The sequence below is a fragment of the Cucumis melo genome, chromosome 6 (genome assembly GCF_025177605.1).
Source record: "Cucumis melo cultivar AY chromosome 6, USDA_Cmelo_AY_1.0, whole genome shotgun sequence".
In the NCBI taxonomy this organism is placed as follows: Eukaryota; Viridiplantae; Streptophyta; class Magnoliopsida; order Cucurbitales; family Cucurbitaceae; genus Cucumis; species Cucumis melo.
Genome location: NC_066862.1, coordinates 32250431 through 32264480, shown reverse-complemented (window position 1 = coordinate 32264480; position 14050 = coordinate 32250431). Strand labels below are relative to the sequence as shown.

At 29.9% G+C, this 14050-nt stretch overlaps 2 protein-coding genes across 2 annotated transcripts; both read left to right on the top strand.

The window, feature by feature from the left end:
* Positions 1 to 8677: 8677 nt before the first annotated feature.
* LOC127149793 (glycine-rich protein 5-like) lies at positions 8678 to 9506 on the top strand. The gene has a single exon (XM_051085753.1). The coding sequence runs from the start codon at positions 8774 to 8776 to the stop codon at positions 9254 to 9256; it is 483 nt and encodes a 160-aa protein (XP_050941710.1). The 5' UTR covers positions 8678 to 8773; the 3' UTR covers positions 9257 to 9506.
* Positions 9507 to 12176: 2670 nt separating this feature from the next.
* LOC127149792 (glycine-rich protein 5-like) lies at positions 12177 to 13085 on the top strand. Its single transcript, XM_051085752.1, has one exon. It carries the CDS (start codon positions 12281 to 12283, stop codon positions 12749 to 12751), a length of 471 nt encoding a protein of 156 aa, XP_050941709.1. The 5' UTR covers positions 12177 to 12280; the 3' UTR covers positions 12752 to 13085.
* Positions 13086 to 14050: the final 965 nt, after the last annotated feature.

Here is a 14050-nt window from a genome sequence, read left to right as displayed (position 1 = left end):
TCAAAGCTCTTAAACATTCTTATAAATCTTGGAACTATTGGAAAATACCACATCTGCTTAGCAGCCACTCTACTTTTTTCACTTGTTGAGTTTTTAGTGATCTTCCACCTTGACAAACCATATTTAAGACACTTTGTCATGTTTCCATACTCCTTTCTATACAAACAACAATCATTAGGACATACATCAATTTTTTGGTAACTCGGTCCTAAGGCACCTAGTGTTTTCTTCGTTTCGTATAAAGAACTTGGTATTTCGTTGTTTATAAGTAGGAGATCACTTATTATGGACAACAATTTAGAGAACCTAGTGTTACTCCAACCATATCTAACCTTCAAGTTGTACAATCTCACAAAAACTAACAAATTCGTGAATTTCTTACATCCTGGGTATAATAGTTTCTTTGCGTCATCAAACATAGTATCAAAGGTATTAGATGTATTATAAGATTGGTCATGAGCAGATTGAACTATATATGTTCACTGTATTAAACAAATTGCCGTGTTCATAGTTTTCATCCACTGTATTTTCCATTCTACTGGTAACATTCTTTGAGTTCAAATCTTCACCAAGTCAGAACTATACCTTGTAACTTTGATCAATTCCATTGGCGTACAAATGATACCGAACTATTGAGACATTCTTAAGTAAATGATTCTCGCATTTCAAACATGGACATCTTATTGAATTAGAACTTTTGGCATGAGACAAACTCAATTGAATAAACCTTTCAACTCAAACATCATATTCTCTAGACATTTTGTTTTCCATCATCCATGATTTGTCCATTGTGTAGTTGTCACAAACTCGAATCTTCTATAATTTCTCTGTAAACAAACCTTGTTACAAAAGAGATGGATGGCAATTGAAGGAAATCAATCAATAACTACATCCTATGGTACACATATTTCATATAGAACCCACTAGAAACTAGAAGAACACCCAAAAGATGAAGTACTTGGGTTCATATGGAACATTAGGTAAACAAATTGGTACACCTTCTCTACAACTATATATTGCAAATGGATCAAATTAAGTTTGAGCAAAACTCAATTTCATTGAAACTAGTGTTTTCTTTTTTCTTAAATTAGTAGGTGAATTAACGGGGTAAAAATCTTCATATAACTTGCATAGTTTACTTATAAAAATTGGCCCCTCTCTACGTTTTCTTAGTTTGCTTCTTCTATATTTTTAATATTTCAAACATACCCCTGCTTTAAGATTGACTATCTTCAAACTCCATTTCTTATGGTTAGAAACTAGTTTAGTGAAGCATGAGAAAGAAAACATGGTGTATATAATAAGTAGGCAAAAGAGACGAAAGAGAGCATGGTAGCTGATAGCATAACGAAGTAGAACTTTTATTGGCATGTATATAATGGTATCTTCCAAATATAAAGATTAGTCCTACTTGGCTGCCCCGAGGCAATTATTGTTTTTTAAAGGGGATTGAATCCTTCAAAACTTAACTATTTTATAAGGCCCTTTTATATTGAAAATAAGAAAATGCATAAAAACTACCAATGGTTTCCCTTAGATGCAATCAAAGAGTATCAAAAGATCCTCCGTATGGAATTAATCGCAGGAGTACAAATATCAATCTTTGTTCTTTTTTCCTTTTTTAACAAGAAATAGAAAAACCTTTTTTTTATAATAGGAAAGAAAAAACTACAACACCAACTAAAAGAAGAAACATTTCTTCTCCATCACAAAGATTCTCAACTTTCTCTCCACAACCAAACAATAAATATCATAATCAGAATGCAGAGAAAAGCACAAAAGGAGGCGGGGGCACGATATTCGGAAGTCTCAATCTCAATCTCAACATCATAACCACGATCTCAATTAGAATAATAATAAAAGAAAAAAGAAAAAGTGGTGAAAATGCAAAGGTATTCGAAAACTAAGACTTGCAGTTTGTAGTGATCTGGAAAGAGATGAAATGCAGATATGATCGGCCAAATGTAGCAGCGGCCTTCAAAGGGTTTCAGGGATCTGCGACATTCGAATGTAGCAGCAGCGTTCAAAGGGTAGGAGTGTCGTTTGAAGGGTAGTAGCGGCGTTCAGGGAGAAGGGTAACAGCGGCTGTCGGCATTTAGGGATAGGAGTCGGGGACGTTTAGGGACAAGGAAGGAAAGGGTTTTTGCGTTTGAAGAAGGAAAGGGGTAGATGGAGAGGTTTAACGTGTTTCGTTTATTTTTTAATTTAAAATAACTTTTATGTTAATAAATTTGAATTAAAAAATATTTTAATAATTTTTTTAATGCAATTACATATTATAACAACAAATAACTGTCATGTATAAGTGAAACCCGAAAATACCGTTTTTCCAGCCAAAAATGCACATTTTGACATTTTGGGACATTTTTTTCTTCCCTCCTTTCAATTTGGGATGGAATGAACTATTATAATATGTCCCTTTTCTTGTAGTGACAGTATGATTTTCTTGTAGTTGTTACTTTAGTTAACATCCAACTAAAGGAATAGCGCTAAATTAAAGGAGCAAAAAAACAAATAATACAATGAACAAAATAAAGACTCTTCACAAACTTTGGAGCTTCAGGGACGTTGTCAAAAAATACTTTGGAGCTTTATGGATGTTTTCAAAAATACATGTATGGCAAAAACCTTCTCCTTTTATAAAGGGGAGAAAGATAAAAACGAACAAGAAAAGAAAAATCGACTGGGCTTCTTCTAGATGTTTTTAAGGAAGGTATTACTATGCGTGTGTGTACGTGCATGCGTGCGTGAATGTTTTTAAGGAAGGTATTACTGTATGTGCCCGTGCGCGTACGTGCGTGCTACGTGCGCACGAGCATGCGTGCATGCGTGCGTTGGCAGAAATACTCTATGATTCCAATATATAATTTCAACAAAATATAATGTATTTTAACATGAAATAACGTGTTTTAATAACTTACCCATTTCGTGGATATCCAGTCAAAATAGGTACAAAATCTGCCAACAAAAAAAACGACATAACAAATAGAATAAATCAAATAATGCATAAACATCAACAACATCGACAAGCTACATTAATCAACACTAAGTATTGAAAATTTTAATGGAAACAATACAAATATATAATAAATTAAAGGAATAAAAACAGTGGACTAACACAACAAAGGAAGTGAATATAGAGGTGGATATTCAACAATCTAAATTGAATATTCTATGAAATGTGTGTTGGTAGGACATGAAATTGCAATAAAATAAATTAAGAAAAAATGTTGCCACTAATTATGTGGTGTGTGAGGTTCGGATTTGAACCTAGGACTTGGCCTTACAAAACATATTCTGATTTTATTAAAACCTAATTTGAATTGTACGTAAATCGAGGAGATTGATAAAGAAATTCTAATATTGATAAATAGTATTCCATACACTCAAGGAGATACTAACCATTTATCCACTTTTAATGGATTAAATTAAAGGGTAATTACAATGAGCGGCAAGTTTCGTAATGATAATTAAATATATAGCAACATTTTTAAGAAATTGCAAATACAACAAAATCTATTATTGAAACATGGCCTATTAGTGTTAGACTCGTACCATTGATAAACTTTGACAAATTTTGTCATATTTACAATTTTTTAAAAATATTTCTATATATACAAATATTTTGAATTTAATTGCTATAATTACAACTATCAGTCAACAGATGGATTCTATTTAAAGAAATTAAAAAACTAAAATACAAAGTTCGAAAATAGTAAATTAATACTAAAAAATGTCACAATGGTCTAAAATCATCTATAAATTTCTTCATTGAAATAATTCAAAATAAAAGTCTAATTGTTTAAAATATAGTTAAAAAAAAGCTTAAAATTTCCTTTTTTTTTTTTCAAAAACTAACTGATGGTAATTTTTCTTGCTAAAGTAGCTGGATGAATAAATTTATTAATGGTATTTTTATTTCTTTTTTTCTTTTCTTTGAGGAAAAGGAAAACCAAAACAAATTATAAAATAAGTGAGTTAGTTCTCTCATTGTCAATGTTAACACTTCCATGTATTTTGTAGCCACTTAATTTTATCCGACATCATACAAAATCAATTTAATTGTCATGTTAAATTTTGCCTTTATTTAGCTTATTTTTAATTTTGTGATTAACTATCTTTTTCTTAAAAAAAAAGTGTTATTTAACTATTTTGTAGGTAGTTTGGTTAAAATAACTAAACCATTTAGTTAGAGTAACTAAGGTGAGTGGAGAAATACTCAATGTGGCAATTTTTTAAATTGGTTTTTGTTGACAAAAGGTTTCATGCCCTTTTGAAGTGAAGTCAAAAATGGCATTATTTTAAATTCAAAAAATTCCACCATTTTGAATTTTTAGCCATTTGAATAAATGACTTTGGGTATAAATAATCTCTTCTTTTTCATCCACAAGAGAAAGAAAAGGCCACACAAAAAACCCTAGAAATTTTTACCAACTTCATATCCTCACCTCTTCATCTAAATCTCTAACCTTCATACCCCCTACTTCTTTTAACCTTCATATCTTCTTATAAAAAAACCAAAAAATCTACAACATCCATTTTATCTTCTCTTCTAGCAACGATCTCCTAAATTTTCATCTTTCTCCCTACAATGCCAAGAATCCAACACACAAAAAACTCTAACTTAGTTGGAGGTGTATATAATAGAGCTTTGGCCTCAATGATCTACACCTCAAACAACAAGTAAGTTTAGTGTATTGAGATTTCTATCTTTCTTTCTTTTCTTTTTTCTTCATGTTCTTATTATTTTGTATATTTTTATTCAAAGTTCTTTATGTTTTTTTCTTGTTCGTACTATTCTCATTATTTTATTTATCTTTCTCCAAGCTTCCATAAAAAAATACAAAAAAAAAAAAGAAATACTAAAATGATTAAATATTTTCTTATTATTCTTTTTCTTATTTTTGTACTTTTCTCATAATTATTTGTTTATTTATTTATTGCGTATTTCTTCATACCTTATTGTTTAATTATATATTTATTTATTTATTTATTTATTGTGTATTTCTTCATATATTGTTGTTTAATTATATCCTTTTTGTTTATTATTATGTCTTTCCTTTGTTAATTTATTCTTAAGCTTTATTGTTTATACATTGTATCTTTACTTTTTTTTTCATAATTAGTATTTTTAATTTTTTTTTATAGTATTATTTTTTGCTTCTTTAATATTTTCTCATCTTGATTATTGCTTCTTTAATATGTTATTTAATATTTTATTTTTTTCTTTTTTTGTGGTCAATTTAATATGTTATTGCTAATAATTGTTTAAATTTGTTAACATTTTAAATTACTTTTTCTTGAAAACAAACATCCGATGACGAAATCTAAGAAATTTTAGAGTCCGATTTTTTAGAATCCTTGAGGTCAGGAAATCGATTTTTTGGAAATTTAAGATCAATTTCTAATATGTTTTTATTAAATTCTCATATGTTATTTTATGTTTGCATAATTTATTACGATGTTTCTTTACTCTTATTTCTACTTATCTAATTTTTTTATTAAGCCTCATTTTGTTTCTTATTTAAATTTTTTAACTCTTTGTAATTAAAATTTTCAATGTTTTAAAATCCTTCTAACTTAAAATTCTCTCAAGTTTTAAAATCTTTCGCAAAACTCTTTTTTAAATGATTTAGAAATTTTTTCTTTTAAAGTTATAATTTTTTTATATTTTTCAAACATTCAAAATTAATCTATGATTTCATAAGGTTTCTTAATCAATCTTTTCTAATAACTTATACTGTTTTTCTTAAACAAAATTCTATGATGGAATCTAAAAAATTTGAGAGTCCAATTTTCTAGAATTTTTGAGGTAAGGAATCACATCTTTGGGAGTCCAAGTTTTGATCCAAATAAAAAATAATTTTAATTAATTTTAAAAAAAATCTCTTGGTTATTCATATGATGGATTCTGAGAAATTATGCTAATTTCTCACTTTCTTGAGGTGAGAAGTTTTCTTCGATATAGTCTAATTGTTGGAATGTTCCCCACTTATTTTATGAGATCATTGCTTCAAATATTGGAGTAACGAGAGGTAAAATAAGACATTATTTTTTAAAAAAGAAATTAATTAAAAAGAAATTAAATAATATTTTCAATTCAAGATTTTAAATTTGGCCACCGTTTTCTAAAAAGGTGTTGTAAGGTGCTAATACCTCTCTTATACACAAATAACTCCAGACCAATTTTAATGATTTTATTTTCAAAATTGTTTACTTTATTTTGGTTTTTAATCATACCATAAAAATTATCGGTGACGATTCCTTTAAAACTAACCATTTTGAAGACGTCGAATGTTTCTCGGACACATGGCAACATATTTAATAAATAATTTCATGAATAATAGTTTTCTAAAAAAAGGCCATATGCTTATATAATTACTAAAAGAAATTACGTGAACATTTAAAAATTATTATTAAAATTATTGGATAAGATTTTAAGACTTATATACAATATCTATCTAGATGAAATGTAATTTAAAATTTGAAGACTCATACAATTACTAGAATTGTAAGACATACAATGTTTTGCATTTTGAACGTATAAGATTTCACTAATAGTTGTTTTCAGTCAAATTTAATAATGGATTAGTTAACATATGAGTTTTAAAATTGTGCCAATTTTGCTATACGCATGCATGAGCATCAAAATTTATCAAACCCTAATCATTTATTTAGTTAATCTCATATTTAAAAAAGTCTACTGACATATAAACTAAATGGGTGAATGATTTTAAATGTAATATTGATAAGGTTTAAATCTCGTATTGAACTTTATATGTCGTTCTATTTTAGTTCTTAAACTTTTAAAAGTGTTTGTTTTAGTCCCTAAACTTTTAAAAAGAGCATACTTTAGTTCATACTATTAAGATTTCGTTAAGTCTCTAACAAAATGTAATAGTGTGGTTGACTTCTATGTTTGGATGACTAGGATGTCAAATAAGATGGTAATTTTTAATAATCTAGGGTTTTAATTTTTAGTTGAAGGTTAGATGGTAAATTGATATTTTATCATAGAACTCATATGTCGTCTAGATTTTGATCGTCTCCTTTTGGTGTATTGTCATTCTACTTCACTTTCTCAATTCATATGTTTGATGTAATTCATCTACATATAGATTGTTTAGTACCTCAAGTTTGGGATATTTTGTGATTCATTGAAGTGCATTTTTTCTCTTTATCCTCTTAAATTACTTATTCTTCTTTTTTTTTTAAGTTTTTATGATTCATTGTGAGAAAATTATGATTGGTCCACAATTTCTCATTCAACTATCATATTTATAATCACTCTAAAATATGTCATTCTTTTAACTTAATGTTTAATTATATATTTTCAAATGTAAGCGCATGTTATCGTCAAAATTGGTTTGATGGCTAAAACCATGCATGTTGCCAAACTAAGCTTGGCTAAGGAAATATTGGAATTGATTAAAAGTCTAAAACCATAAAAATAATTTTGTAAAAGAACAATAATTGAAATCCCATACAATTAGCATTAATGAAAGGAAACTAAGAAAAACAATATATACTTTGAAACATTCCAACCTTTTTAGTACTCTAGTTTTTAAGAATATGTGCATTTAGTCTCTATAATCATTATATTTCGACTATTTTAATCCATCATTTTTTAAAGATGGGTTAAAAGTCACTCTTCCTATTTTCTTCCTAACTAAATATTTTTTAATTATTCAAAATATGTATTTGATTTTAGAAATATGTTAATTTTCATAAATATAACAAAATACGAAAGATTTACTATTGTGGTAATAAAATCAAAAAGTTCATGAAGCTGATCATTTTTTTTAAATATTTCAGATTTGCCTTTCTTTTCCATCTTCTTTCTTCTGCAATTTTTCTTTTCCTTTTTATTGTCTTTTTCTCTTCTTCTACAATTATATTTTCTTGAAATCATGATATTTGTTTCTAATCCATCATAAATCTCGTATTATTTTTTTCAAACTATTATTTGGTTTAAAATTGTATACTAAATATATAAAATATTTTTAGTACACGATCTTGACCAAAAATCATTAGAAAATTGGTACACGTTTAGGCAAAATCTAAACAAATATAAAAGTTCTTGAGCTACAACTAAAAAAATCGTTGAATATTGATACATGATCGTTTAGATTTGGAACAATTGTGTGGTAACGATCGTACCAATGAATCTTGAAAAAAAAATGATTGTGTACTAAATATAAATCTTTTATATTAGATATTGGTACACAAGAGGAATTTTTTGTATTTTTTTGTGAATTTGTGGGTTTTTTTTCGTTTTCGAAATTGCTAAATATTTTGCTATTTTGTTATATTTAAAAAAAAAAACCCTTAAAAAATTATCTCTCAATCCCAATCCCTCCGCTCTCCATGGTTTTTTACATTTTGATCTCTCCTAAAAACTCAGGACTAAAAAATCTTACAAAAAAAAAAAAAAGAAAAAGAAAAAAGAAAAGCACTTTTTGTCAATTTCGTGAGGAAGTTGATATCATAAGGTGTGTGTGTGTGAATGATGGGCTGACTATTTCTAAAAGTAATTTCTATATATCGATGAAAAAGTCAAAGCTGGAGATGAATGGACTGCTTGTTGAAAAAATGGCCTTCAATTTGCGTAATCATTAAATTCACAATATGGAAGATATGGTTTATGGATGAGAAAGTGATGTAATTTAAAGCACTCCCTCAACTGTTAGCCTCCACTTTTCTCCCTATATATAAACGACTTCCTTGCCTCCTCATCCAATATCCAAAACCAATAATTGTTTACTACAATAATATGGCTTCCAAGATTGTCTTTCTTGTGTTTCTTGGTGCTTTTCTCTTCACCACTTCTGGGGCTCGCAAGTTGAGTACTGCCTCTTTTCAAGATGAGAAGTTCTTCCACCGTCCCAGATATGGAGGTGGGGGATTGGGCGGAGGCGGTGGTGGAGGGTTCGGTGGAGGCGGAGGCGGAGGGTTAGGTGGTGGTTCGGGAGGTGGTTTTGGTGGAGGATCTGGATTTGGTGGCGGTGTTGGTGGTGGAGCTGGTGGTGGTGGTGGAGGAGGATTTGGTGGTGGAGGTGGTGGTGGACTAGGCGGAGGGAGTGGTTTTGGAGGTGGAGCAGGGTTCGGAGGAGGCTCCGGTGGAGGAGGAGGACTTGGTGGTGGTGGTGGTGCTGGCGGTGGAGGAGGGTTTGGTGGCGGAGGTGGAGGTGGACTTGGGGGCGGAGCAGGCGGAGGGTTCGGCAGTGGCGCCGGTACAGGAGGTGGATTCCCTTGAAGGATATGATATTTGTACTACCAAAGGAGAACAAAAAAGTGTCTTTAAGAAACCCCATCTCATATCATAGTTTTTGGTATATTATATTATAGTTTTTGCATGTGCAATAATGTGGTTTGGCGTTTGTTGTTCTAAAATTAGAATTAGGTTTCATATGTGGAAAAACTCTCTTTTTAGCTCACAATTTCTTATATTTCTAATTGTAATTTCCAAGAAATTAAAAGAGAATAAATTATTTCTAAGAAAAAAACTCTCAATCTCAATTCTCACACATGAGTTAATTAATGGATGAAGGTTAATGAGAATATACTTTTGTACTATAATAAATAATTTCATACCTCTTTGGACCTAGATTATATTTCTCTCAAAAACAAACAAAGAAAAGAAAGAAGGAATGAGATTCTTTATATAGTTCTCCCTCCTGACCTTATTTCTTTCGATTTGGATTACATTAACTTTTCGATTTAAACAATATGTGTATATTATTAAATTTTTAAAAAATGTTTAAGATTAGTAGATAAAGAATGCACATATTAGTTTATATCGAAACCTGTTAAGATTGTACAAGAAAGCAGAACTAATAAGAAATAAATTATAACAACTAACTTGAAAGAGAAAATTCGGAGAAGAGAAAAAAAAACGTGTAGGTTTTTTAGGGAGTGAAAAAAAGAAGAAGAAAAGGGTGAATGATGAAAGAGATTGTGAGTAAAGACGTTGGTGGGACAATGGAAAAACAAAAAATTTCAAGAGGAAGTCAAGGTTTTTTTTCTGTGTATTAAAAAAAATATATTGAGGGAAAAGAAAAAAAATAAAGTAAGGAGAAGGTGTGTTTGTGCAATAAAGAAAATGAAAATTGTATCAAATGATACCAAAACTTAGAAAAAAGTAACTTATAGCACCTCTGGTTGTATGCATATTAGAAATATGACAAAAATATGATATAACTACGACTATAGAAGCCTATTCGCTTTTAAAGAAAGTATAGTAACATGGTTTTATTATCATAAATTTCTTTTGTTATTTTTGTAAATGCCTAAATCGAAAATTATTTGACTGATTTAAAAAGAAAAAAAAACTTTTTGCTATTATCATAAAGAAAATGGCTAGGGGTATTTGTGTGTTATTGGTGGAATGTATCTGTCCCAAAAGCCTTCAATTGAGGATTATTTGACTGATTTTAAAAAACTGATATAATTAGATTCCTTCCAAAATTGATTTAAATAATTTTTTTTTCAAATAAAAAATATTTGAGCATTAAAACTTTTATTCTCCCTAAAACATCATTTACTTTTTATTTATGTAAAAGATGTGAACTTAAACTCAAAATTTTATTCATCCAAAAAAATCAAAAAATGAAAAAAAAATATATTTTTTTTATTTTATGAAAACACAAAAAGATTTATTCTTCATAATCTGCGAAGAAGGAAAAAAAATCTTTTATGTTATTTTAAAAAAAAAAGTGAAAATTAAAAGACGGATAATTTATTTTCTAAAATGCAAAAATTAAACAAAAAGATTTGTTTTTAAAAAAAATATATTTTATTTGAAATAGAAGAAGAAAATGAAACTTTTTGTTATGGGCTCATTTTATTCAAAAGTTTGGTGGATTTTAATAATCAAAACTCACCCATGTGAATTTAATTTAACGTTAATTGACATGGTCTTTATCCTCTCTATGAGGAACGGACAAAAGCTCAGAAGTTCATTCACATCTTTACTCTTGCGTTATACTAAAAAGATCAATCGATTTAAATAACCCTTTTAACTTTTACTTTTCGTGTCAATTTTACACCCTTCTACATATATCATTTCATAAACATCAGGTGAGACATTATAGTCATTTCAATTAAACTTTTTCTTTTCTTTTTTTTTTTTTTTTTTTTGAAAAAGGATACTATGGGTCAGTTGGGTGCACCCAGGCATCTCTACTAGGTGGGCACCCCCTTAGCACCCTCATCACTCCCGCTTCATTAATAAAGATAAGAATTCAGTACAAGAAACAGGATCAAGATACAAGAAGTCATTTCAATTAAACTCGACATCTATTATCATAAATGTATAAGACCAAAGTAGTATTTAAATTGGCTCCTATAAAAGTATAGGATCAAAGTAGTATTTAAATTTTTTTTATGGGTTTTTTAAAAAATAGAAAAAAAATTAACAAACTATTTACTATTCATATAACAAAACTATTAAAAGACAAAATTTATTATACTTGATTTTCCTATAAAATGTGAATATTTTGTCAAATATTATATCTTTGATTGCTCAATAATAGAAACTAAGTTTATATGATAATTACGTATTTGAAGTGATTTCAGAAAGAATAGAATTGAATCACTTTTGTTATATTTGTAATCACTTAATTTCTTTAATCATCCAAATTTTAACTTAATATTTAATTTTACATATTCAAATGCAAGCTGTTATCATCAATATTTTTGGTTTTTGATGACAAAAACCATGTTGCCAAGGTGAGCTGGGCTTATATATATATTGGCATGCAATTCTATCCCTTCAAGTTACCTTGGATGTTGTCATTTGTTGTGTACTACAAAAGAATAAATAAATAACTAGAGTGTAATTTTGTAATAATTGGTAAACCCTAACAATAATTGAAATCCAAATGCAATTAGGACAAATGAAGGAAAGGAAGAAAAAAAAGTACTTCTCTTTTACAAAACAAGAAGAGAACTTTTTGTCAATTTCACGAGAAAGTTGATATCACAAGATAACTAGATAAGTGTGTGTGAATGATGGGCTGACTATTTCTAAAAGTAATTTCTATATATTGATGAAAAAGTCAAAGCGGGAGATGAATGGACTGCTTGTTGAAAAAATGGCCTTCAATTTGCCTAGTCATTAAATTCACAATATGAAAGATAAAGATATGGTTTATGGATGAGAAAGTGATGTAATTTAAAGCACTCCCTCAACTGTTAGCCTCCACTTTTCTCCCTATATAAACAACTTCCTTGCCTCCTCATCCAATATCCAAAACCAATAACTGTTTGCTACAATAATATGGCTTCTAAGATTGTCTTTCTGGTGTTTCTTGGTGCTTTTCTCTTCAGCACTTCCGGAGCTCGCAAGTTGAGTACTGCCTCTTTTAAAGATGAGAAGTTCTTCCACCGTCCCAGATTTGGAGGTGGTGGACTGGGTGGAGGAGGTGGTGGAGGGTTCGGTGGAGGTGGAGGCGGAGGATTAGGTGGTGGTTCGGGAGGTGGTTTTGGTGGAGGATCTGGATTTGGTGGCGGTGTTGGTGGTGGAGCTGGTGGTGGAGGAGGGTTTGGTGGCGGAGGTGGTGGTGGAATAGGCGGAGGGAGTGGTTTTGGAGGTGGAGCAGGTTTCGGAGGAGGCTCCGGTGGAGGAGGAGGACTTGGTGGTGGTGCTGGCGGTGGAGGAGGGTTTGGTGGCGGAGGTGGAGGTGGACTTGGGGGCGGAGCAGGCGGAGGGTTTGGTGGTGGTGCCGGTGCAGGAGGTGGATACCCTTGAAGGATATGAAATGTTTTTACCATCAAAGGAAAAAGTGTCTTTGAGAAGACCCTATCCATATAGTTTTTGGTATTATAGTTTTTGCATGTGCAATAATGTGGTTTGGTGTGTGTTGTTTTTTATTCTAAAATTAGAAGGCTTCATATGTGGAAGAACTCTGTCTTTGGCTCACAATTTCTTATATTTCTAATTGTAATTTCCAATAAATGAAAAGAAAATAAGATTGTATTTTTTAAGGAAAAAAAAAAGTCTCTCAATCTCCATTCTCATACATGAGTTCATTTATGGAGAGAGAGAGAGCAAAACGTGAGATATGTACTCTTTCCATTGTTAAGTGTTCACATTCTCATTGGATGACCAATTATAGGAACCAAAGCTAATTCTTTATTATTAACTCAAAAGGAGTTTAACATTCCTATTCTCTCTCTACCAAACCCTACAACTTCCCACGAATATACTTTCTGATATAATAATTAATTTCATTCCTTCCATAAATAAAAACATGACAAAATAAACTGTTTAATTTGATCAAAGTTATAAAGTGTGGTTCTAGTATGGAAACAATTTGACGACAGATAATACTAGAGAATACGCGGAGGAAGAAAACAACGATGACGGTGATGATTTATTTAATGTATTAAATATGGTTCGAACAATTTTCTAATGTGCCAAATATGATTGTCGTCCAAGTAAGTTTACATACTATAATTTTTTTCAGGTTCTTCGTGGTGACATTCATCTTAGATCGAGAATGTTGAACCATAAGCCCTATTATATTTTGGTGAAAGGTAATATTTATAAAACATACATTTTGAAACTTTAGTTTGACTGGGTTGAATTAGAATAAGTGTTTAAAATATTTTGTCTATATTCTGCAATTATAGTAGTTATAAAATAGTCATAGATTATTTAAATGTTTGTGTGTTTGTTGGAATATAATTAATAAGTTGATAAATTTTTTACTATGAAATGGGTCATTATGCATAAACCCCTCCTTAACACACACGAACTACCTTTGACTTTTTTTTTGTATATATATTCGTGAGTGTCCGAGCCAACTTACCTTTAAGTCATTTGAGTTACTGAAATATTAGTAATGTGTTCTTATAATTATATAATTTGCCTACCATATTTGTTAACCAACTATGAAAAAAACCTCATAGAGTACTATCAAAGTTGGCATTAGGCGATCCCCTAAAGCAAACACATGTTGGTAGTTCTAAATATAGTGTTTGGCATGTAGGCCATATTGTGTTACAACCGATCTAATTTTACTTAGAATAGTTTTTCTTTTCTTTT

Excerpts from the sequence above, each read along its gene's own strand:
- LOC127149792 (XM_051085752.1), top strand. The coding sequence starts at position 12,281 with ATGGCTTCTAAGATTGTCTTTCTGGTGTTTCTTGGTGCTTTTCTCTTC.
- LOC127149793 (XM_051085753.1), top strand. The coding sequence starts at position 8,774 with ATGGCTTCCAAGATTGTCTTTCTTGTGTTTCTTGGTGCTTTTCTCTTC.